This window comes from Schistocerca serialis, chromosome 6, assembly GCF_023864345.2.
Source record: "Schistocerca serialis cubense isolate TAMUIC-IGC-003099 chromosome 6, iqSchSeri2.2, whole genome shotgun sequence".
In the NCBI taxonomy this organism is placed as follows: Eukaryota; Metazoa; Arthropoda; class Insecta; order Orthoptera; family Acrididae; genus Schistocerca; species Schistocerca serialis.
Genome location: NC_064643.1, coordinates 177,564,961 through 177,590,086, shown reverse-complemented (window position 1 = coordinate 177,590,086; position 25,126 = coordinate 177,564,961). Strand labels below are relative to the sequence as shown.

At 43.9% G+C, this 25,126-nt stretch overlaps 1 protein-coding gene across 1 annotated transcript in view; it reads right to left on the bottom strand.

Annotated features, from left to right (window-relative positions):
- LOC126484730 (hemicentin-1-like) overlaps window positions 1-25,126 on the bottom strand; it is a 191,250-nt gene that overhangs the window by 98,557 nt on the left and 67,567 nt on the right. The window contains exon 3 of the mRNA XM_050108325.1: window positions 14,705-14,863. Within this exon, the coding sequence (XP_049964282.1) occupies window positions 14,705-14,863 (159 nt within the window). The remainder of the gene's footprint in view (window positions 1-14,704; window positions 14,864-25,126) is intronic.

The following is a 25,126-nucleotide window of genomic DNA, read 5'->3' as shown; positions in this document are numbered from 1 at the left end:
TCAGTCTTTTTCCGGAGTTATGGAGAGAAGGTGCGTTTTGGAGTCGTGGTGACAGGCGGAAGTGAGAGCTGTTATCAGCTATGAATGGGCCCGTGGAGTATTAGGCACAGAAATCCATAACCGCCTTGTTGAGGTGTATGGGTCAGGTGTGACGTCGAGGCAAATGCTGTTGGATGACAATCCGAGACCACTCACGGCGACAGCAACGCAAGACCATATTGTAACTCTTGGTTGGGAGCGCCTATAACATCCGCCTTACAGTCCGGATCTCGCACCAAGTCAATTACATCTGTTTCCTGCTTTGAAGAAGACTCTCGGCGGAAGGCGCTTTGGCAGCAATGCTGACGTCAAACATGCCGTTCAACGCTTCTCGCGTATGCAACGCCCCGATTTTTTCCTGGAAGGCTTTTTGAAGCTTACAAAACGGTAAGACAAATGTCTCAATGTACTTAGTAATTATGAAGAAAAATAAAGGTATGTCTTATATTTAATGTCTCATTCTCTTTTTTTCCTTTCACACACAACTCTGACCACAGTCGACAGGGGAAACTTATTTTCCAACTCCCCCTCGTACATGCAGAATAGGAAGTCTGAGTGCTTCGGCAGAGTTCTACCAGTCATATTCCTTTTGCTTCGGTATTTGTGCTATGTAGAGCTCCAGAGACACGAGTAATATTTGTACTATTCGCTTCAGAGCACTCTGTCGGTCACATAACTCATGTCAACAACAGAAACAGACGAAAGATCTCTTTACTGCTACCTCCGAAGCGCAGAGGTCGCGACCTTCATTTGTTTGTTCTCTAAGAGACCGACAAGCAGCGGAACACGAGTAAACAAAAGCGACTGTGGAGCAACCACAAGAGAAGGCGTACTGAACAAAGCGAAAGCCGTTTGTTCATGCGCAACTAGCTTGTACGCCATAGACCATTCTACTTCGCCGTTGCACATTCGCTTTTGTTTACTTAGGTGTGAAGACGAGTTAAGGAGCACCCAGGCCATCACAGCCCAGCAGCGACATAACTGTCTCCGCATGCAGTTCTCTCCAGATCATCGTGTGGTCACTCGCGGATGTATGCTGATGGAATGGTCCTTTTGATACGCCACAATGGCAGAAACCAGCCTACCATTTGTGCTGTGTGGTTCCTCCGTCTACGAGGGCAGTTCAATAAGCAATGCAACACATTATTTTTCTCGGCCAATTTCGGTTGAAAAAACCGGAAATTTCTTGCGGAATATTTTCAAACATTCCCGCTTCGTCTCGTATAGTTTCATTGACTTCCGACAGGTGGCAGCGCTGTACGGAGCTGTTAAAATGGCGTCTGTAACGGATGTGCGTTGCAAACAACGGGCAGTGATCGAGTTTCTTTTGGCGGAAAACCAGGGCATCTCAGATATTCATAGGCGCTTGCAGAATGTCTACGGTGATCTGGCAGTGGACAAAAGCTCGGTGAGTCGTTGGGCAAAGCGTGTGTCATCATCGCCGCAAGGTCAAGCAAGACTGTCTGATCCCCCGCGTGCGGGCCGGCCGTGCACAGCTGTGACTCCTGCAATGGCGGAGCTTGCGAACACACTCGTTCGAGATGATCGACGAATCACCATCAAACAACTCAGTGCTCAACTTGACATCTCTGTTGGTAGTGCTGTCACAATTGTTCCCCAGTTGGAATATTCAAAGGTTTGTTCCCGCTGGGTCCCTCGTTGTCTAACCGAACACCATAAAGAGCAAAGGAGAACCATCTGTGCGGAATTGCTTGCTCGTCATGTGGCTGAGGGTGACAATCTCTTGTCAAAGATTGTTACAGGCGATGAAACATGGGTTCATCACTTCGAACCTGAAACAAAACGGCAATCAATGGAGTGGCGCCACACCCACTCCCCTACCAAGAAAAAGTTTAAAGCCATACCCTCAGCCGGTAAAGTCATGGTTACAGTCTTCTGGGACGCTGAAGGGGTTATTCTGTTCGATGTCCTTCCCCATGGTCAAACGATCAACTCTGAAGTGTATTGTGCTACTCTTCAGAAATTGAAGAAACGACTTCAGCGTGTTCGTAGGCACAAAAATCTGAACGAACTTCTCCTTCTTCATGACAACGCAAGTCCTCACACAAGTCTTCGCAGCCGAGAGGCGCTCACAAAACTTTAGTGGACTGTTCTTCCTCATGCACCCTACAGCCCCGATCTCGCACCGTCGGATTTCCATATGTTTGGCCCAATGAAGGACGCAATCCGTGGGAGGCACTACGCGGATGATGAAGAAGTTATCGATGCAGTACGACGTTGGCTCCGACATCGACCAGTGGAATGGTACCGTGCAGGCATACAGGCCCTCATTTCAAGGTGGCGTAAGGCCGTAGCATTGAATTGAGATTAAGCTGAAAAATAGTGTTGTGTAGCTAAAAGATTGGGGAATAACCTGGTGTATTTCAATGCTGAATAAAACAACCCCTTTTTCAGAAAAAAAATGTGTTGCATTACTTATTGAACTGCCCTCGTATGTTTGTATCTCGGCTCTGCCGTTACAGGATTCTGTTGCACTGGTGTGACAGGCGCGCGTCTCCTCCGACGCCATATTAGGGTCTGAACTCTGCTGGGCCCAAAGAAGAAAATTGCCCTACCCGTCCGTCAGCGCATTAAAAAAAAAAGCACCCCGTCTTCAGGCCACAAGTCGCCCATCGGAAACATCCGACCCGCCGTGTCATCCCCAGATGAGGATGCGGACAGGAGGGGCGTGTGGTCAGCACACCGCTCTCCCAGTCGGTATGATGGTTTTCTTTGACCGGAGCCGCTACTATTCGGTCGAGTAGCTCCTCAATTGGCATCACGAGGCTGAGTGCGCCCCAAAAAATGGCAACAGCGCATGGCGGCCGGATGGTCACCCATCTAAGTGCCGGCCACTCTTGACAACGCTTCACTTCGATGATCTAACGAGAACCCGTGTACCCACTGCGGCAAGGCTGTTGCCGTCAGCGCGTTAAGCGAAGTTCAATATCTGACGGATACCCCAGAGGCTTCCGTTGGCCCCCACATAAGAGCCACCGCTAAGTATAGATGTTGCCACTTTTCTGGATATGGGTTCATATCCTCGATTTGTTCCTCAAGAGAATGTTTATTGATTTTCGTTCTAACGCGTGACGTCTAGGATTATAGGAGCGTAGATGGTTGAATCTAGTGAAAACTAATACAGCCCCCTTTATACCTGGGCCATTTTGAGCTGATGTTATGCGCTGGTTTAAGCCTTGGTTCCTATTCTATGTTTGGTTTCCCGCAGTTATTGCAATTATGCTGTTGTTCTCTCTCTCCATGAGAGGCAGCAGCGGTGTGTATCGATATTCGCACCTTGTACTATCTTTGGTCTGGTGCTTATTGTTTCCAGCTGTGCTGTGTGCGAGCAGTCAGTCAGTTGGCGTGGAGCAGCGAGAAAATCTCCGCGGTACATAGTTTGGCCGGGCCCACTGGCGGTCTCTATGCAGTGTCGGAGTGTGTGGGACTGTTCCCATTGCTACGAGGTCCATGGCTCACCGAAAGTTAAGTTTGGATTTAATTTACCAGCAAGTCAAGACTGTAGACATTGAGCCGTTTGGTTCTCGTTGCTGGCTGTTGGGACATTACCGGGCCGGCCGCGGTGGCCGAGCGGTTCTAGGTGTTTCAGTCTGGAACCGCGCGACTGCTACGTTCGCAGGCTCGAATGCTGCCTCGGGCATGGATGTGTGTGATGTCCTTAGGTTTGTTAGGTTTAAGTAGTTCTAAGTTCTAAGAGACTGATGACCTCAAATGTTAAGTCCCATAGTGCTCAGAGCCATTTTTGGGACATTCCTGCGATCAACAACGTGTGTGTTCAAGTTGACGAAGGTTTAGTCACCGTGCGGTGGAGTCTAACTGTATTTCGTTATTTGCAATTGAAGTGCACCAGCGGAATTTTCTGCCTAGTGGCCATTAACGTTCCGGTTACCTGCCCTGGCCGTTAATCTAAATGGACGTGGTGTCATTTCCTAACGTGTTGTCACTGTCCAGCACAGTGTGTAGTTTGACAGCGTACTGTATGCTTGGTTGTGGGCGTCCATGCCTTTTTGCGTTTTGCATTAAACCCCCGGTTGTGTGCTCGTCGAGTGAGCGCAAGTCACCTTGTCGGTGAGTCCATTGACTGTCTGTTGATTGGGTTGTCGTCGGATCGAGAATGTTTGGGCTGACTGCCTGTCTCACCTAAGTGATGGTTAGTATTTAAAGTGTTGGCCGACCCCAGAAACTTCTGAGCGCCGTTAGCTGCACTGCCTTTTCTTACTTTGTTGTGTGTGTTTGAATGGCTCATAGCCGATGGTTTTGAATTAAAGTTGAATTGTTTTTAGTGATGTTTTAAGTCATGAGCCTTCAGCCGCTTTAAAATCAAAATTCCTTGCTTGTCAAGTGTGAGATTGTTCGGGCCTTCAGCCTAATTTAAGATGAGGCTTTGTTCTTTAAATTTCTTTTACCTTGAGTTTTAAGTCATTGGGCATTTAGCCGTTTCTAAATTAAGGATCTTTGTCTTCCGACCATCAGACTGTTTGCGGCATTCAGCCTAATTGAAGATAAGGCCTTCTGCCTTGTGTTTCTTTATTTAATTTTACCTTGAGTCTTAAATCATGAGCCTTCAGCCGTCTTCAAATTAAGGTTGTTGCTATTCAAGTGTTAGATTTTTGGGCCTTCTGCCTGCTAAATATTCTCTTTGGCGTCTGAAATTCAGATTAACGGCTTTTAGACATTTCTTTTTTTAAATTAAAGTGGCTGTGCCCTTAAAGCATAAGGTAGTGTGGCGCATTCAGCCGACAACTAAGTTATAGAATTTGTACTGTAGTGTTTGGTCAAATAAATAAAGTTATATGTGTTCGGGTGTAGCTGACAGCCGCTCATTTTGGCCCTTTTCCACAATTCCAATTACCTGTCCTGTCCTGCGGGCTTAGCAGGACGTATCAATACTGAAGCGAACACAATGGGCAACAGGGAACAGGAATCCTCTCTGCTGTAAACGCTAGGGGCACGCGCACGAACGGTATTCGTTCGTATTCGACTGGCATATGGTTGTGTTTGATCGTGTTCCGCTGGCTGACTGTCGTTTAGCGAACTACTGAAGTATCTCCGCAACGCCTTAGTTTCGACGCTAGCAGTACAGAAAGCTTTGCTGCTAACTGTTTTACTTCTCTTGTTGTTGTCAGGCATTATGTAAGCTGTGGTACGGTTCGACGAGCATATAATCATGCCGATACAAGAATACAGAAATCATACGCTCTCCTGGCATGTAGGGCATCCTCAGCACAATTGGAGGAAAAGAAATATAATTGGTAGAAAAGCGACGAAGCATACGAGACACACGATCAAGTCATTAGATGCTTACGTCAGACGGGAACGGAATGACCGGCACTAGCTTTCTAATTCCTTCTGTTACAAAGCAAAACCACAATAAATTGCCTTGAAAGTAAACAAGAGTGAATATGTACCTATTAAGCTGATTACAACAAAATCAACAAAGTAGCTGATGATTTTCGATGCTCACGTTCATACTAGATGTTATTACGTGACTGATGTATCACTCTAATGTGCTTAGGAAAACCATCTAGGAGGTTCAGTCTAAAGACGGACCGTCTTCAGACCGTACCCCAAAGTTGATGTGCGGAGACAGATCCACAGAGCTGGAACTGCAGAGGTTTTCGGATGTTGCAGTTTCTGCTCTGTGGATCTGTCTCCGCAAATCAACTTCGGAGAGTGGCCTGAAGATGGTCCGCCTTTGGACTGAAACTGGTCATCAATAAATATGATTTGTGCAATCTAGACTGTTTTTCTAAGTACAGTTGTGAAAATGTGTTAGAAATTTTTCCTGTGCCGAGGTGGATACACCGGTTCCCGTCAGACCAGCGAACTTAAGCCACATTGAGAGTGGCCAGTACTCGGATGGGTAACCGTCCGGGAAGCCGCGTGCTGTTGACAATAATTTACCCTTTGTCTTTACGGCAGGTGGACAGGAGGGGTGGTGGCGTGAAGTCCCTGATCGCTAGCGTATACTGGATGAAATCCCAAACTTCTTATCAGTGTCTCATGGAGTGAGGGCATGTGGAAATGTTCACGGCGATCCGTTCGTCGGATGGAGACGTTAAACTTGACTTCGAGCAGGCTGGGGTGTGTTTCCGACATCAGGTTTCACCCTGTACCATCTCTCACCTCCAACATCAACATGACACTACACTCCTGCCGGCCGGGATGGGCGAGCGGTTCTAGGCGCTACAGTCTGGAATCCTGCCTCGGGCATGGATGTGTGTGATGTCCTTAGGTTAGTTAGGTTTCTAGTGGACTGATGACCTCAGAAGTTAAATCCATAGTGCTCAGAGCCATTTGAACCATTTGAACTACGCTCCACATACAGGGTGTTTCAAAAATGACCGGTATATTTGAAACGGCAATAAAAACTAAACGAGCAGCGATAGAAATACACCGTTTGTTGCAATATGCTTGGGACAACAGTGCATTTTCAGGCAGACAAACTTTCGAAATTACAGTAGTTACAATTTTCAACAACAGATGGCGCTGCGGTCTGGGAAACTCTATAGTACGATATTTTCCACATATCCACCATGCGTAGCAATAATATGGCGTATTCTCTGAATGAAACTACCCGAAACCTTTGACAACGTGTCTGGCGGAATGGCTTCACATGCAGATGAGATGTACTGCTTCAGCTGTTTAATTGTTTCTGGATTCTGGCGGTACACCTGGTCTTTCAAGTGTCCCCACAGAAAGAAGTCACAGGGGTTCATGTCTGGCGAATAGGGAGGCCAATCCACGCCGCCTCCTGTATGTTTCGGATAGCCCAAAGCAAGCACACGATCATCGAAATATTCATTCAGGAAATTAAAGACGTCGGCCGTGCGATGTGGCCGGGCACCATCTTGCATAAACCACGAGGTGTTTGCAGTGTCGTCTAAGGCAGTTTGTACCGCCACAAATTCACGAAGAATGTCCAGATAGCGTGATGCAGTAATCGTTTCGGATCTGAAAAATGGGCCAATGATTCCTTTGGAAGAAATGGCGGCCCAGACCAGTACTTTTTGAGGATGCAGGGACGATGGGACTGCAACATGGGGCTTTTCGGTTCCCCATATGCGCCAGTTCTGTTTATTGACGAAGCTGTCCAGGTAAAAATAAGCTTCGTCAGTAAACCAAACGCTGCCCACATGCATATCGCCGTCATCAATCCTGTGCACTATATAGTTAGCGAATGTCTCTCGTGCAGCAATGGTAGCAGCGCTGAGGGGTTGCCACATTTGAATTTTGTATGGATAGAAGTGTAAACTCTGGCGCATGAGACGATATGTGGACGTTGGCGTCATTTGGACCGCAGCTGCAACATGGCGAACGGAAACCCGAGGCCGCTGTTGGATCACCTGCTGCACTAGCTGCGCGTTGCCCTCTGTGGTTGCGTGGACGTTGGCGTCATTTGGACCGCAGCTGCAACACGGCGAATGGAAACCCGAGGCCGCTGTTGGATCACCTGCTGCACTAGCTGCGCGTTGCCCTCTGTGGTTGCCATACGTGGTCGCCCTACCTTTCCAGCACGTTCATCCGTCACGTTCCCAGTCCGTTGAAATTTTTCAAACAGATCATTTATTGTATCGCTTTTCGGTCCTTTGGTTACATTAAACCTCCGTTGAAAACTTCGTCTTGTTGCAACAACACTGTGTTCTAGGCGGTGGAATTCCAACACCAGAAAAATCCTCTGTTCTAAGGAATAAACCATGTTGTCTACAGCACACGTTGTGAACAGCATACGCTTACAGCAGAAAGACGACGTACAGAATGGCGCACCCACAGACTGCGTTGTCTTCTATATCTTTCACATCACTTGCAGCGCCATCAACGAACCACCCTGTACATACACACACACACACACACACACACACACACACAGACACACACACACACACGCTTGTGAGCTAATTACAGTCACTTACAGTATACTTAACAGATACATTTACCCACACAACTTCCATACTTCGTCAAATAAAGGGGTCTGCGGACGCATAAATGTGGAAAACCCTCGCTATTAGGTGGATGAAACTGCCCTTCGGGGTCTACCGGTAAAATTGTGGTGTGCGTACTGTAAGACCTTCAGTACACACACCATCAGATTATTTGACTTGTCGCTGTAACGAAGTAGGCGAGTGTCAGCAATATGTCTCGTGGTCTTATCGTGGCGTGTTTATCTTCTGCCGTTAGGTCAGACGATAGAAATGCCACTTACACGCTTAGAGTAGCAGATTGACGGTGACCAACTTTAAACAGAACTTGATTAATTTTCACACACATTTATTAAAATAATAACAAGCATAAAAATTACTTAACTTGGTTCTGGATGCTATTTACAATTGACAATCTGAAATTCCTTTGGTATTGGCACGTTAATCTTATTCTCACATATATCTCTGATGCTTGACAAAAGTGTCTATACATTTATCTTCATGGTTATGTACAGGAATATGGTAATCTTACTAGGCGCAGACTGAAACTTGACTCTAGACTGGTACAGACAAATGTAGAACTCGTACAGACTGTTGCAGACAAATGCAGACTGAGTAATTGGAGGTCTGTACAATCGTTATAATACCTCGCGCGTTCATGTATCACTGTGCGAGTGTGATCGGCGAGTAGAAAAGGTTCTACATTAGCAACAGTCTCATTGGCTGCGCTACATATTAATACGCAGATCGGGGGAAGCAGAATTTGGTCCATCTCTATGGCAGTGCCATCTCGTAGTGCGGAGACGGACGAGCGCTACGACTGCGCTGTTGTGCTTAGTGGTGCGCGCTCTAGTGGGAAAGTCGTGTACATGCTGACTATGCGGAACTATGTACACAACAAAAATATGCTATGCAAAATTACTTTTTAGAAATTTTTGATGATAAATACAATAAACGGTTTGCTGAACATCACAATGTCTCCGGTCTAACAAACTACAGGGTGAGTCACTAAATATTACCACCTAGAGTAACTCCGAAAGTATGACAGTAGCTGAAAAGTTTGTGGGACATATGTTGCATGGTAGAACGGAGGCCACAGTACGACGTTGGCTTTTTGCTGTTAGGTGGGGTCGCGTCAGAGGTATGAAGGTCAAGCGTTTTTTTTTTAATGGGATGTTATATTATTTTCTGATAGCGGCTATTGAGACGAATCCTATGACGTGTAACAGTAAGGTCTTTGAAGGTCAACGAAGATCAAAAAGATGGCATGAACGTCCATTTACAGATGGTGTCCGAAGTGATGACCATTGTTATCAATGCAGTGCTGCTATCTTCTTACCATGGATTGAGTGGCATTCCTTATCACTTCGGCACTTATGGAAGCACACATTCTGACAATTCTCTCTCGCATATCTTCAGGTGTAGCTGGAATATCCTTATAAACAATCTCTTTTACGAATCCCCATAAGAAAAAATCCAAAGGCGTCAAGTCTGATGAACTAGCTGGCTACAACACATCTCCTCCGCATCCAATCCAACTATTAGGGAACTGTCTCTGCAATTCATTTCTAGCCATCAGCTAAAAATGTGCCATTTTTCCCACAAAGTTTCAAGGTCCTATCATACTTTCAAAGTTATTCATGGTGGCAATAGTTACTGACTGACCCTGTATATAGCAGATATTATCCAGTGTATGTTAACTTCACATTTCATTTATTTGTGTTATATTAATACATTTTCCTTACAGGTACTTTAATAAACGTACTTGTATTTGCCAGTGCAGGCAGCGGAAACACTCTGAGATATACTCATAGTAGATACTAGAAAGCGAAACAGTCATGAAGGTAAATTTCTCCAGTTGCTAAAAAAAGAGAGTAAACGGTATTCTTTCTTCAGGTTGGCCATCTGTAATTAGTGTCTTAATTTTAAGTTTCCCCCTGTATTGTTACAATAAGCCAGCTAAAAGCATCACCCATTTGTGCAAACTTTAGGATGAATGCAAAGGAATCCTGGAGATGCATATGTTTCGAGTGTATTACATACACGGATCATACGTTTACGAAAAAATTGAGGCATCTGAATTCTTCCTTTCATACGGCATATTGCTACATTCGTACAAAACAGTGCCTTCTCATGCAAAATAATCCTCTCTGAATAGCAAAGTTTTCGATCGTGGCTCTATAGTCGGTGTCCTACACCACGTGCATTAGCGGTGCTGATTCACATGTCAGTACATACAGCGAAAGGTCTCTGAGATATAGCAGCTACCGGAATGCGAAACTATCACTAAGGTAAATCACTCCATTTGCTAATAACTAGAATGTAAATGAAAGTCTTTCTTCTGGTTACGTTTGTCTTCGGCTATTAAATTTCCCCCTTATTTCTAATAATAAGCTAGCGAAAAATATCAACCGACATATGTGCAAATTCTTGTTCATTCTAAGGAAAGATTGAGTTACAATTAAGTATTAAGTGGACGACGTTCACGTATTTCACGTTTACCTACAAACTGGAACACCTGTTTTGTCCAAAATAGTGCGCTCGCCATGCAAAATAATCCTCTCCGAACAACGAAGTTTTGCGTCGTAGCTCTAACTGCACTGCCGAAAAAAATAGTACGTTCTTTTAGAGGTTTCTAATTCATTCAAGATTTATTGCTGCAATTGCATGTGGTGTATATGAAATGATTACATTTACAAATCACTAACACAAGCGTTTCTAATGCGCCATGTATCAACCTGTGCTGAAACACCCATCTTAGTACGTCATGTAGACTCCACAGGTGACAATGCAGACATTGACTGTGACGTCCATTAGATCGTACGGATGGTTAGTACTGTCCTGGAAAACGTCATTCCACGCCTGCTCGACCTGATCACTTATTTCTATAAGAGCTGTTTGTTGACAAGTCGCACGGGCCACTTCTCGTCTCATTATATCCCACACGAGCTCGATTGCAGACAAGCCAGCAGATCATGCTGGCCAGGGAAGTTGCTGCACGTCTTGTAGAGTACGTTGAATTCCAAGGGCAGTGATTGGAAGAGCATTATGCTATTGGAACAACACATCACCTTCTTCTTGCAAGAACGGCAAAAGAACAGGTGTATCAACGATCTGTAGTTATCGAACGCTGGTCAGCTTCTTGTCCAGAAACATTAAAGTTGAGCGAGTGTTGTAGCTTACCTCACGCCAAACTGGCTGGAGCCAATGGGTCTTGCACGGGTGCACTCTACGAGACAGTGCTCGCCACGTAGATGGAAGCGACCATCACTTGTGTGCAGGCACAATCTGCTTTCATCGCTCAAGACCACGGCATGCCATTCCACATTCCAAGTGATCCGTTGATGGCACCAGTCAGGTCGTTCACGTCGATGGTGTGGCGTGAGTGGAAGACGGACTACAGGTGTGCGTGCCCGTAGTCCCATTGCTAATAACAGATTCACAGCAGTTCCTGGTCTCACAACACCTCTTATCTGTGCTGTGGTAGCTGTACAATCGGCCGCTGCTCTCCTTACAATACGGCGATCGTGGCAGGCGTCTGAGCTGCTTGGAAGTCCAGAAACTCATCTACTGGTATGAAAATGTTCACATGACCACTGATACCAACATCGTTGCACAACTGACCCAGCGCCTTCAACTTCTGTGGAAATTCTCCGAAAGTACCATCGCGCCACTAGGAAGGCCGCAAATTAACGCTTTTCAGACTCGCTTATTTTGCTGTAGGAAGCACGAGTGCGTCTCTGTGGCATGGTTGCCTTCTTGCTTCACATGTTTGCACCACACTGAGCTTTCTGGCTGACGCTCTTGTAACTACGCCACTACGCTATCTGCTGGCCGACGACGTTGAAACTATTATCAGTACAGTTACTACTCCCAAGGTGGCATATTCTGTCATTGGATCAAAATCGACATCTTCTTTCAAGAGGTATTAATTTTTTTCCCCCTCTCAGTGTTGTCAGTGTTTTGCTGGTTACTAGAGTCATAAACTAGTAACGCAGCCTTCAGACGATTTGTTTGCTATCTGGTGTTCTCCTACATTATCTCTAGAATGAAATCTTGTTCACAGATACAAGTGGAGCCCAAAACTCCTCCACCAGTTCATCTCCTCCAGTTTGCTGATGACACCGCCTTCCTAGGCCTTTATCTAACTCTTCAACGGTCCCAACGTACCCTCCAAACCCACCTTGACCAGTTCACCCCTTGGTGCAACCAGTGGTTCCTTCATATCAACCCCTCCAAGACCCAGGCGATCATCATAGGCTGCACCACCCACTTCTTTCGTCTCCATGATTTCTATCTAACCATTTGTGGCCATCCTATGCACCTTACTCATACCCTCAAATACCTTGGCCTCACCCTCGAGCGCCACCTCACCTGGACTCCCCATCACCTTACCATCCAACACAAAGCCCACAACAGACTCCGCCTCCTGAAACTCCTGTCTGGCTTGACATGGGGACTGCATCCTTCCTCCATACTTCACACCTACAAATCCTTGATCCACCCCATCCTTTGTTATGCCAGCATTGGTTGGATTTCTGCCCCTGTCAGGTTCTATAAAGCCCTCCAAATCCTAGAGCCCCATGCACTCAACCTCACCTTCCATATCCACCTTTCATCCCACACTGACTTCCTCTGTGACCTCATCCCCTTCCCCCACCTTCACCTTTTCCTTGACCACATCCACACCCTGTAGATTGCCCACTGACTCGATCGCCACAGCCCGCTGTGTGCCCTTTCCTCTCACCTGCAACCCGTTGCCGCTCCTTTTTGTGTATTTTTATGTGCCACTTTTTACCCCCATTTCTTATGTAAGAGTTGCCGGCTGCTGCGGCCGAGCAGATCTAGGCGCCTCAGTCTGGAACAGCGCTGGTGCTACTGTCGCTGGTTCGAATCCTGCCTCGGGCATGGATGTGTGTGATGCCCTTAGTTTAGTTAGGTTAAAGTAGTTCTATGTCTAGGGGACTGAAGACCTCAGATATTAAGTCCCATAGTGCTTAGAGCCATTTGAACCATTTTTTATGTAAGAGTGGCTCTTGTATTTTTGTAAAAGCCATTTGCCTGAAGAGCGGTGGATTGTGCAGCTGCCAGCCCTCCCCTGCTCATATGCGGCAGGGGAATGAAATTAGAGTAAAGGAAAGTAAAAAAATAAAACTACAAGCTGATGCTAGTGAACATGGAACACTTTCACTTGTGTTGGCTTCTAGTGGCTCTGGTGTCTGGCCACGATGTCTGAATTGTAAGTAAGCTTTTACAAAAACGGCTCTTACTATTGTTTAGAATTTTGCCAATGTGTGACTGAATTAGGATGCAAATACCACGAAGAAAGACATCAGGATGTTGTATATCACGAATTTAGCCCCAGTTGTCTCATAATACGACAGAGGATCAATGAAATTGAAGAATCACCGTCGTCGTCTTCGTCAATGTCTCTAAATTTATGATTCACAGTAAGTGACAGATGCAAACTCCTCTGTAAGTATGTTACTGTAAGAGTTGATGTTATTACCGTGTCATTTATCTTTAGCCACAGCATTAGAGTACTAAAAGTAAGAAAAAAAATCATATAATGCATTTCGGAAAATGTGCAACAAGCGTACCAAGAATCAACAATTAGCATTGCCAGAAAACATAATGTTAAAATAACAACAAATATAGGCTTACTACTGAGCTATATTATGGCCGCTTTTTAACATCTATGCAGATGATATGTTGAGGTAATAGCCTAAACAGATAAGAGTTCTCACATAAAACGTAATCCAACGAAATGACAATATTCAGCTTATTATATCTGACAGCGAGGTCGCGGTTTAAAATTACATTAATAAATTAAATAATATTTCCAAGACTTTTAAGTTATGTGTCTCGACTCAAAAAAGGACATTTTAAAGGTCAAAATCAGGTATGAGGTAAAATTACAATAAACGACCAGAAAACAGAGAGAGTGAAGGAATTCTGCTTCTTGGGAAATATTATTTCGTTCACAGATGAAAAATACGAAAACAACTGAAAAATGGAACTACATTAATGGGACAATATAAATAACTCTCAATAAATTAGAGAAGAAAGAGCAATAGTAAAGGTGTAAAAAGGAAAGTAAGTACCACTTTTCCGGTCTATGAGAATTGGACAACAGCTTCTCCAAATGAACGAAGAACACTAGCTGCAGAAATGATGTTCTCAAGAAGAGCAGATGGCTGTAGATTAAGTGACATGATAAGGAATACAATAATCAAACAAAATCTTGTATATAAAAGAAGAAATGAACAAATTAAGGAGTACACAAACTGATGGACAAGATGTGTCACAAGGATTAAAGGAAATACGAGTGATGCCCATAACATCAATAAATTCTTGTCCAATATGGATAAGATCAATAGGTAGCTTGACAAAGAGGTGAAGAGATCAAATAAATTCCAGAAAACTGAAACATTGATTATGTGATCGTAAGAGACAAATGCAGGACACATGGAAAAAGAAGAAGAAGAAGAAGAAGAAGAAGAAAGAAAGAAATATTACGAGTACAATTACTTTGTTACGTGGAATTACTTAAAATTAAATAAGAATGAGGGAACAGACCAGTAAAGTGAAGCTAATGGACGATGTGAGATGTAGGAGACAGCGGCAAGTCGGCAAGGTTTTGATAGACGTGACAGGTGTCATCGGCATCTTCTGGAATGACGGTGAGGTGTTGTGGGAGCGCGGCCAGAGAGGTGTGCGCTTACCGATCAGGTGTCCCTCCTCGGCGTCGTCGAAGCCGGCGATCTGCCAGGAGTCGTTGTGCGGCCAGTAGAGGTCCCTCAGGTAGGGCGAGTCGTCGTCCAGGGAGAGCGGCAGCGACGCCGACCGGCCCAGCGCCGTCAGGTTGATGAAGGCGCCCTCACCTGCGAGTGAGGCGGGAAACATCTCAGTTAAGGGGCTCCGGAACGCCCTATACTTGCAATGTTAAAATAACGCTTATAAATTACATCTGTCCTCACAAAGCATTTGAGATAGGAAGTTGAACTTTTTACAGATTATTTATTGGAATATGGGCTACAACGTAACACAGGGATTTTACAAAATTTTAGCTCAGTTATTAAAGATGATTTTTTTTCAATTGTAATGAAAATTCACAACATTTTTTTGCAATTTTTTTATTTATATATTCAAAAATATACAGTTTTTTGGAAAAAGGCTGTGTTAAATTATGCAGAAGGTACTGTGTAATATTTACTGAAAGATTGAAACAAATATGTTTGGAAGATCCTTAGAAAACATGTAATTAGTATGAGAAAATAAAAGTTTTGGGAATCGAGCGACAAAGATTGGATTAACTTTTTAGTGCATTCCAGGTCCATAGGATGGATTATCTTCATCCTCTGCAAACTTCTCCTCCAGCTTCCTCTTGTTCCTCCTCCTGTTTACTCTTGCTTGTATTTCTAGACTCTTTACGGCCCTGTCTGCAGCCCGAAGGCGTTCCTTGTCTAAAGCAAGCATCGCTCGTTGTTGTGTTCGTAGATTTTGCTACCATTTTCTTCAGTTGCAGTTATTGCAACACTGTTCCAAAAGGTGGTCATGTATGAACACTTATCACATTTCAGTCGTATTTCACTAGCAAGTCCTACGTGCTTTATTATGGAGAGTTCCAGACCAACTTCACTACAATGAATACATATTACACAGTTTGAAAAAATTCCTTTGAGAACCGACATATCAAATATTTCATTCACATCCGATTCGCCCATAAAACATTCATAGTTTTCACTCATTGAACCAAGCTTCTTCTGTGAAGTATTTTCTTTCCCACTTTGACTGCTATGGGCAAGTGTACTTGAGAGATTAGGTTCACTCACTTGGTTATCGTCTTTATTGTTTACAGTAATAACACATACCTTTGGCTTTCCAACATTACTCCTTTTCTTAAAAGCCTTCAGAGGATTTCTAATAACTTTACTTTTACTCATTATTATACTTCAACAAAACAGAGACTCAAGAAACAGAATTAATTACGAATATTTTCGAGATAACGACAGAGTAAATAAACATGAAACAATCGACAATCACACCAGCCATATATATTGAACTATCACAGGTTAGCCACAACACATACTTTATCTCACATCACTAAAATGTACCTGATGAACACGGACGTTAATAATAACACCATTTGACAGCAGTTGAACAGCGCCACAGTGGGTCACCCCCATGTAGAACACATTTCAAAAAAAATGTAAAAATAGTTGTAGTCTTCGGAATTGAATAAATTATATATCTATTAAAAGGTAATAGTCTGCAGATTCAGAAAACGCAAAAAAGTAAAAATTGAACTTTTCATGATTTTGAGCCTTTCCGGAGCCCCTTAAACGTGCGAGCGTGCCGTAAAGTCATATAACGGAAACAGTACATTACACCAGAGCGCCGTCCTTTGCACCAAAAGAGGCTTCTTTCCTATTGTGAAAAGTGATTATTAAATCATTCAGTATTTGGTAAGACCCACTCTTCTTCAACTGCCACGACAAGACTTGAGTTCTATCTTGGGCCTCCGTAATCGCTGTCTGGGGAATTATATTCACGTTAGGCTTATGCAGATAAAGTGTGTGACTTATACCTTTCGTAGGAGTCTCACCTCTATCATCACAATGAGCGGATTTGAATTTCGTCCACTTTGGTTAAAGAATCGTAGTTATATATTTTGATAAGAGAAAATCTGTTCATTATCGTGCTTACTTTGTACAGTGCGGTTCAAATGGTTCAAATGGCTCTGAGTACTGTGGGACATACCTTGTCATCAGTCCCCTAGAACTTAGAACTACTTAAACCTAACTAAACTAAGGACATCACACATCGATGCCCGAGATAGCGGTAGCGTGGTTCCAGATTGTAGCGCCTAGAAGCGCTCGGCCAAACCGGCCGGGTTATACAGTGTGAATCAGCTGCGTTTATCGATGGATTTTATGCAACCCGCAACACTTTCAGAAACCACTGGCCAGATTTTCATATTCTCTCCGTCACTATGCACAGTCTTTTAGTGCTACAGAGAAAATGAACAGTGCATTTTTGTAGGAAATTTAAAGCACTTGAATTTTGTACTGGGACAGAGTTTCGCTGGAGGCCACGGTTAAGATATACGCGTTTGAAGATCAGTTTTCTACGTTTATCTTGAGCAACTCGAGAACTACGGCCTCTAGTGGAAATGTATCTCAGTACAAAATTAAACTACACTAATTTCCTACAAAAATTCCTGTTAATTTCTTTTTCAGGGCTAATACTTTCTGCATAGTGATCATCAGAGCAATAAACTCTTGTAAATGGTATTTGAAGATGCTGTGGGTTGCATAAAACCCATCGGTAGCAGCAGCTCAATCACACTCTATTGCGCAGCTCTCACAACACATGCAAGGATCGTCATGAACGCTACATTACTGAGAAAGTTTAAGGCCTAGAATTTAATCTTTACCGAAGATTAGGTAAACGCAGCAGAAACGCTATTGATCTGGCATGACCACGCAAGGTCGAACAATACAAGTGATACTGTGTAACTTATCTGTCTGCAGATCATTAGTCCTAATATAATTCTAACATGTGCTTTGTCTTTTGGCTGACTCAGTTCCATAGAAACAATCATTTGTTACTCATAGCTTCACTTGGCGTATAGAAACATAGCCTCAAGATCAGAAACAATATTTAACTGTAAATTACATCGCAGTGAAATAAAATCAAATGACAAACCATTGGTACTGCCTCTCTGAAGGACAGGGAATAAAATAATCAGTCACGCCGGTAGAAAGAACAGTACAAGTCGAGCATGTTCGTTAAAATTTAGTTGTTTAGTCGCTAGTTATACCAAGAAAGAAACTGCCAACCGGGAATACGTAAGTTCTGTCCTCAGTAGATAGGATCACGTAGTTCAGTTGCAGGGTACTAGGGACTAATAGAAAAGAGACCATCTCCGCGGTCGAAATACGAAATACGTTAGGATTACGTAAATTCATCATAAAATGAGGAGGCTACAGCGTCGGTATTTGTAGTACTCGAATGATCGACCTCTCTCTACTCAAACAGTTCGTAAAGTAATTGGCACAATTTGTTCGCCACGCGGGGTTGAACGGCGTACCAAAAGAGCGACGTGATCGTAGTAAAATTTACGTTACTGAAAAAAGCAACTTTCCACTCATGCTAGAGTTACTCTCATAAGAATTCGCTGAAGGCAATAAAACAAAGAATAAGTAACGAGGGAAACCAAGATTGCAAGGGACACGCGTGGCACTGGCTGACATTAAAGCTTTCAAGTTCACTCTACTGTTAATTTTTCTCTTCAATCAAGAACTTCGTTTAGATTACGCTCTGCTAAATAAAACTCAATTGAATGTCCAGTGCAGAAGCGATACGGGAAATTTATCACAAGTAAACCCTAAACTACAGCATGGGCTGTTACCACTAGCAAATAATCCCTGAACATTTGATCAATTGCTACGCTACGCTCCTCTCAGGTTTTGAACAACGTATTTCTGTTGTTGGATATTTGATCACAAATATACAGTTAGGCTTTCGTACTAACATTATGTTTGGACAGTATTAAATTCGCAGCATAAGCTAACCCAAGTATACATAAAATGACGTATAACAACTGCAACAACTTCTACGTCGTCCAGAGAGAACGAAATTTTAACGTTAGATTCAAAGACCCCATCTGAAATAGCGACAATAACCAATCGATCTTCTTTCTGCGTCTGAAAAGCAAACACCACACAGTCAATAAAATTCAAAATGCATAGCAATTACTGCACAGAATACGCGAAGTTCCCACTACTAACATTCTTGCAGAATCAGAAATTATCTATACACATGGGGACCAACAAACAAGAAATATTAGACGAGCATTGTACCTAAAAATCTTTATTGAAATACTAGCACTCGAAAATGGATAAAATTAAAAACAAATAATCCATAGCAACCAAAGATACCCTATGTCGAAATCCAGCCAGTGGGAAATAATATCATCGCTTTATATTTGCATTTACTTGGTAAACCTATAGCGTCATAGTAACACAGTTGTCAAATTACTGTCGAAACACATATAACGTATAACAAACAATACATTTACTTAATTTTACCAACAGCTGAGCACGGACAGTTACGTGACAGCTTGATGATGCAATACGGACATCATGTTCACCTAGACGTGAGTACCAGTACGTAATCAATGAAATATACAAAGTGTACTATGTACATAAATGTTTTCGCGAAATAATTCAAAATGTCAATGAAAGCCAAAAAATATCTGTGGCGAAACGAAAACTGATAATTACATTGTACCTATTATGGATATCCTTTATAACATGTCATTATGTGACGGATAGTATGCTGCAGGCCCAATTGAATAAAAAATATTTTTCATATCCGGTTCCTTTACAATTATAAACATGGAATTCAAACTACCGAATATTTGACGTGTTAGACCTATGGACATCTCATTATGGTAATTCTATAATTCGTGTGGATCCACTGGCATTTATCCAGGTGGTGCAATGATCAAAGCTGTAAGGTTTAAACACGGGAATGCCTGTATACCCACCCATATTTTGTTAAATCGCTAATTTTGACTGGTAAGAATGGTAGGGTGATTTCTTAGCATAGTCGATTCCATTCCCTATCCCCTTTCAGTCTGAGTTCGTACACCGTCTGTATCCACCTCGTTGTCGCCTGTGAGGAGTTCAGTGTCAGGATTATTCATACTAGGACCGACAGCAAACCGACACCAACAACATTCGCCTGGTCTTCTATGGGGCCCGTAGTGGTAATCGAAGGCAACCCGACAGATGTGCATTATTTGATCACTGTTGCAAACCAACTGCAAACCCTAATTACTGACGTCTTCGCCAATAACGATAGCGTTTCCAGTGGGATAACTGTCCGTGCCACATGGGCAGAAACATACCACAGTGGTTTTAGGAGCATGACACGGAACACAAATTGAAGTGTTGGCCATCCCATTCGTCTCATATGAAACCAATCGAACGCGTCTGGGGCACTATCGGGAGCCAGCTATGCACCCAAAAGCCAACAGCGCGTAATTTATTTGAATTTCGTGAGCTAAGAGAAGCCACATGGTGCCACGTCGATTAGAAAGTTTCCCAAGGACTTGTCGAGTCCCAGCCTCACAGAAAAGCTAGTTTATTTCTTTTCAAAGATGGACCAACACTCTATGAAGACATTCGTCCCTTGTTTACCACCAGTAGCTCACGCTAGATGCTCCCATCGTGCAGCAGGTACCACTGGTGGCTTACACTAGATGATCCTCCCATGAGATGATGAATGCCACAGGGTGGTGTTTACCACCATGGCCTTACACTAGATTATCCCGTAGGGTCGCTTGTATCACTGGTGGCTCACACTAGATCCTCTTATCAGATGCTGTGTACCAGTGATGACTCAAGTTGTAGTGTGTACCAGCGGTGACTTACATTAGGTCCTCCTATTACATGGTTTGTACCACCTGAGGCTCATGTTAGATCCTCCCACAGTGTGGTGTGTACCACCACTGCCTCATGCTAGATCTTCACATGTGGTGGCATATACCACGGTGAATTATGTTAGATCGTCTCATTGGATTGTGTGTACCAGCACTGGCTCATGCTAAATCCTCCCACTGCGTGGTGTGTACCACCATGGCCCCGTGCTAGATCCATCTATGGGATGGGATATACTATGGTGGATTAACCTAGATTGTCCCATTGGATTGTATGTTCCATTGCTGGCTCATGTAAAAATCAACCAGTGTGCCATCAGTGCCTCATGATAGATCCTCTCATTGTGCGGCATGTACCATGGAACCTTACGCCATACCCTCCCATCGAATGGCGTGCACCAATGGTGGTTCACACTAGATCCTCCCATCGGAAATGATGTGCCACCGATTGTTCATGTTAGATCCTCCCATCAGACAACATGTACTGCTAGTAACTCGCGCTACATTCTCCCTTTGGGCGGCACACACCACCGCTGATTCTTCTAGATCCTCCTGTCAGACATCATGTACCACCAGTGACTCGCACACGACCTTACCAATTATGCTACCAAAAATATATTAACGTATGATATTTAGTTGTCAGGCAGGTGCAGAGAACAGCTCTGGACACAGTTCTGTGCAAACCTTCAAAGAGCGTGGTGAACCCATTCTTCGACCATAGGAACGGTATACATGAAAACATAAAATTTACCATGGAGATGGAAAAGGGCCGGAAGTTTGCATTCTTAGATGTGCTGATTGAGTGGGAAGCAGATGAATCAATCCGCTTCCTGTGTATTGAAGGGTGACCCATGTGGCTAGCTAGCTCGGAAAGGAGATGTGCGGAGCGCCCTAGTACACAGAACCAGGACCATTCTGGAGATTGATAATGTGATGAGCTTGTTCAGAAGGAACAGACATTCAGACCGTTTCTTTGTCGAGGAAACCAAGTTGCGACGCTGGTTCAGTCGAGCGAGGATGACCAACACAGAGTTCGACTTCCATACTGTGGTGCATCAGGTAAGATAGGGAGAGTCTTAAACACGCGAGCGATCAGACCAGTCTTCCGGCCACTCAGGAGAGTTAAAGAAGTGCTGGGACAGTTGGGCGGTTGCACGATCATCGAATCACAGAAGTGTCGCGTAGTGACCTCCAACAGCGGAGGCCTGGAAGTGACGCAGGCCGCCAGCCATCTCGATGCGACAGAAGTGATGCTCAGTTGAAAGATAAACAGAGATGCCTCAGTGGTGTAAAAGATGGAAGCTTCAGCAGGTCATCAGTGTGTGTACACCTTTGTTCTTGTGTGTACACCCTAGTTTCAATAGTCGTGCCGCGCTTTGTATCCGATCGGTTTGAGGCGCCATGTCAAGGATTGCGCGACCCCACCCGCTGGAGTTTCGAGTCTTCCCTCGGGCATTGATGTGTGTGTTGTTGCTATCATAAATTAGTGTAAGTAGTGTGTAAGTCTAGGGACCGTTGACCTCAGCAGTTTGGTCCCCTAGGAATTCACACACACACTTTTCAGCAGTCGTCTCTTGTCATTAGAACTTTCTGAGCACCAATTTTCGTCCGATTTAATGTCTACAGTTAGAAGAAATATGTCATCCACGAATGACAGATTCTGCTGTTCGCTGTCATGATTCTCACCTCGCCCTAATTTATGTTCACCCTACAGTAGGACGTCGATGTTGTAGAAGGGCGAAGAATTTATGACTGCCTCACACACCCAAACGTACAGTACTCTGTGGTGATGGTGTGCTGAAGTTGAGTTTGGCGGGAAGCACATTGGATAATCGCTGGAGAAACCATATCGTGTTCGTACAAAGCTTCCAGTTTTGAGCTGTGAAGCTAATCATAATATTGCAACAAGCATGGAAACATTGAGAGACTGCTCTTGGTTGTGTGAAAATGTGTTCATTGTTTCAGCCGAAGTAACGCATTAGTGAAGATAATATACATGTCTAGACGTCATCGATGGGACTACAAAGATTTAGCGTCGTCAAGTTGTGCAACCGGTCTTAGCTGTGGTCTGTATTACAATATTTGGCAGCAATTGTCGAAATGTGTGACTTACTTATCTCAACATACTTCCAGACATCATCCAAGTTCTTGAAATTAAGATGCCACTACTAACATTAGAATAAATAACCAGGCAGCAAGCTATCATTGTCAGACACGTAAGTCTCTCCCTTATACAATCATGGTATAATTTTGGTAATTACTTGTGGTGCATAACACTCTCTAATTATGGTTAAGGACATATTAATTGTAAGAGCTCGATAATGGGATAGTGTCGTCGTGAAAAAAAGTATGTTAAGTAAATCAAACATTTTGGATAACTGGTGCGAAAGAATCTCCGTACCGACACAATGACTTTAGAAAAGTCAAATAATTCCTGCGTAAATAAAAGCAGTTAAAAATGTACCTCAATTAATTCATATAGACCGAGCACATAATACTTTGATTTGGGTCACCTGTAAATGCCGCGCTCAGGTCCATTGATTTTGATAAAGGAGGAGCTTTATCAATAAAGCCAAGAGATTACACTATCAGCAGAGTCAAATCGTCAGTAAATTTCAGAAAGCATTTTTGAGAAAAATGAACGAGTAGACAAAGCACGCTGAATAGTCTGTTCCAGTACATCAATGCAGCTTCCCTGTATGGAGAACTCTTAACATAATCGAGTGCGGGAGCGGACAGAACCAAAAGCAATCAGGAAAGTGGCGTGTCCAAAAAGCTGCGGACCCCGTACGAGAGAGTGGGAAGTATTCTGTGTCGCATACTGTAAAAGGCCCTCAACATCCGATATGGCGGCTCCCCGCTAGCGGAAGAAAAGGCAGCTACACAGTTGCAGTACTCATTGTCAATATTTGTCGGTTTAGAGACTGATGTTTTGGTAACTGTAAAGATATTGTCATTTTTGTAAAGCTTGTAGCTTGTCACAGGGAAAAAATAGAATTTAAGTGCATTTCTTTAATAACGGTCTGCCTGTTATCTGCTGCACATAAGTGCGTTATTGTTAATTTGATTGGAAGGGTAGGTGACAAACGTGTACCACAGCTCTGATTCGATGAAATACCACATATCAATAGCTGGAACATGCATGCTGAATTCTTCCACTCATAGATATAAACTAAACGGACTCCCACACTCGTCATAGACATAAATAGAGGGAGAGAGAGAGAGAGAGAGAGAGAGAGAGAGAAAGAAAGCTACGGAGACAGAGACAGAGGCGGAAGAGAGACAGAGAGGGGGGAGAGGGTGGCTACAACAGCATGTGAACCTGTCAATACATCCCACTTAACAGTGGAACAATGCAAAATTGACGGCGTCTATTCTACTCGATATAGCGATGATTCAAGGCCATAAAACACAATGTAAATAGGAGTACAGCTTGGTAATCTCTCTAGTATTTACGATGTTGGTAGCTTTGTTTGTGACGGTAGTCTGCGGGAGTGAAACATGTGTTCTGCTGCCAGAGATGTGGAGCCCATAGCAGCTCAGACGCTGGCGGCGGCGCGAGGCAGATTACAATCGGGCCGAGGGCCTTCTGTTTACATCCTCTGCTTCTCCTGGTCCTTTGTATTGCTGCGCCGTTGTCTGCTTCCCTGCGGAGCACTGGCTAATTTCAAGCGTAGGGGAAAATATTTAGGGAGGGGGGGGGGGGGGGGCGCTGCGGGAAGGCGGAGGCCTCATTCACTGTGTTGCCTGCCGCCTTTTGTTCCAGATTCCTTCCAACTAAGGAAAGTGGAGCGATACCGAGTTTAAAGCCACACTGTTTGATATTGTTAATAATAAATGCGGACACTATTTCTCAGACATTGGTCAACTGTAATATTGGTCATATACGCTCAAAAGTCTACTAATATCAAATACCGGCCTTAATTTTGGGAAGAGATTTCTGAGGATGTACGTCTGGAGCACAGAACTGTATGGTAGTGAAACATGGACTGTGGGAAAACCGGAACAGAAGAGAATCGAAGCATTTGAGATGTGGTGCTATAGACGAATGTTGAAAATTAGGTGGACTGATAAGGTAAGGAATGAGGAGGTTCTACGCAGAATCGGAGAGGAAAGGAATATGTGGAAAACACTGATAAGGAAAAGGGACAGGATGATAGGACATCTGCTAAGATATGAGGGAATGACTTCCATGGTACTAGAGGGAGCTGTAGAAGACAAAAACTGTAGAGGGAGACAGAGATTGGAATACGTCAAGCAAATAATTGAGGACGTAGGTTGCAAGTGCTACTCTGAGATGCAGAGGTTAGTACAGGAAAGGAATGCGTGGCGGGCCGCATCAAACCAGTCAGTAGACTGAAGGGGGAAAAAAAAAAGCTTAAAAAAAAGAAAGCATACCATGACGGAAAAATGCGAGTGCGACTGCCCCGGAGGGTAACTAAACGGTGAGTAGAATACCGTCGACGTATCGCTGTGATGTAAGAGTGCCACGTATGACAACCAAAAGAATCCTGCTCTGAAAAAAAAAATGGCACCCCAGATCATCAGTCCTGGATATCGCGCCATATGGCGGGCGGCTTCAGGCTTGTATCTCACCGCTGCCCCTGGAGTCTCCAGACACGTCTTCCGGCTTGGAATCTCACTGTCGAGAGTAAAACTGTCTTCGGTGATGAGGCACGCTTCGAATTGATCCTCT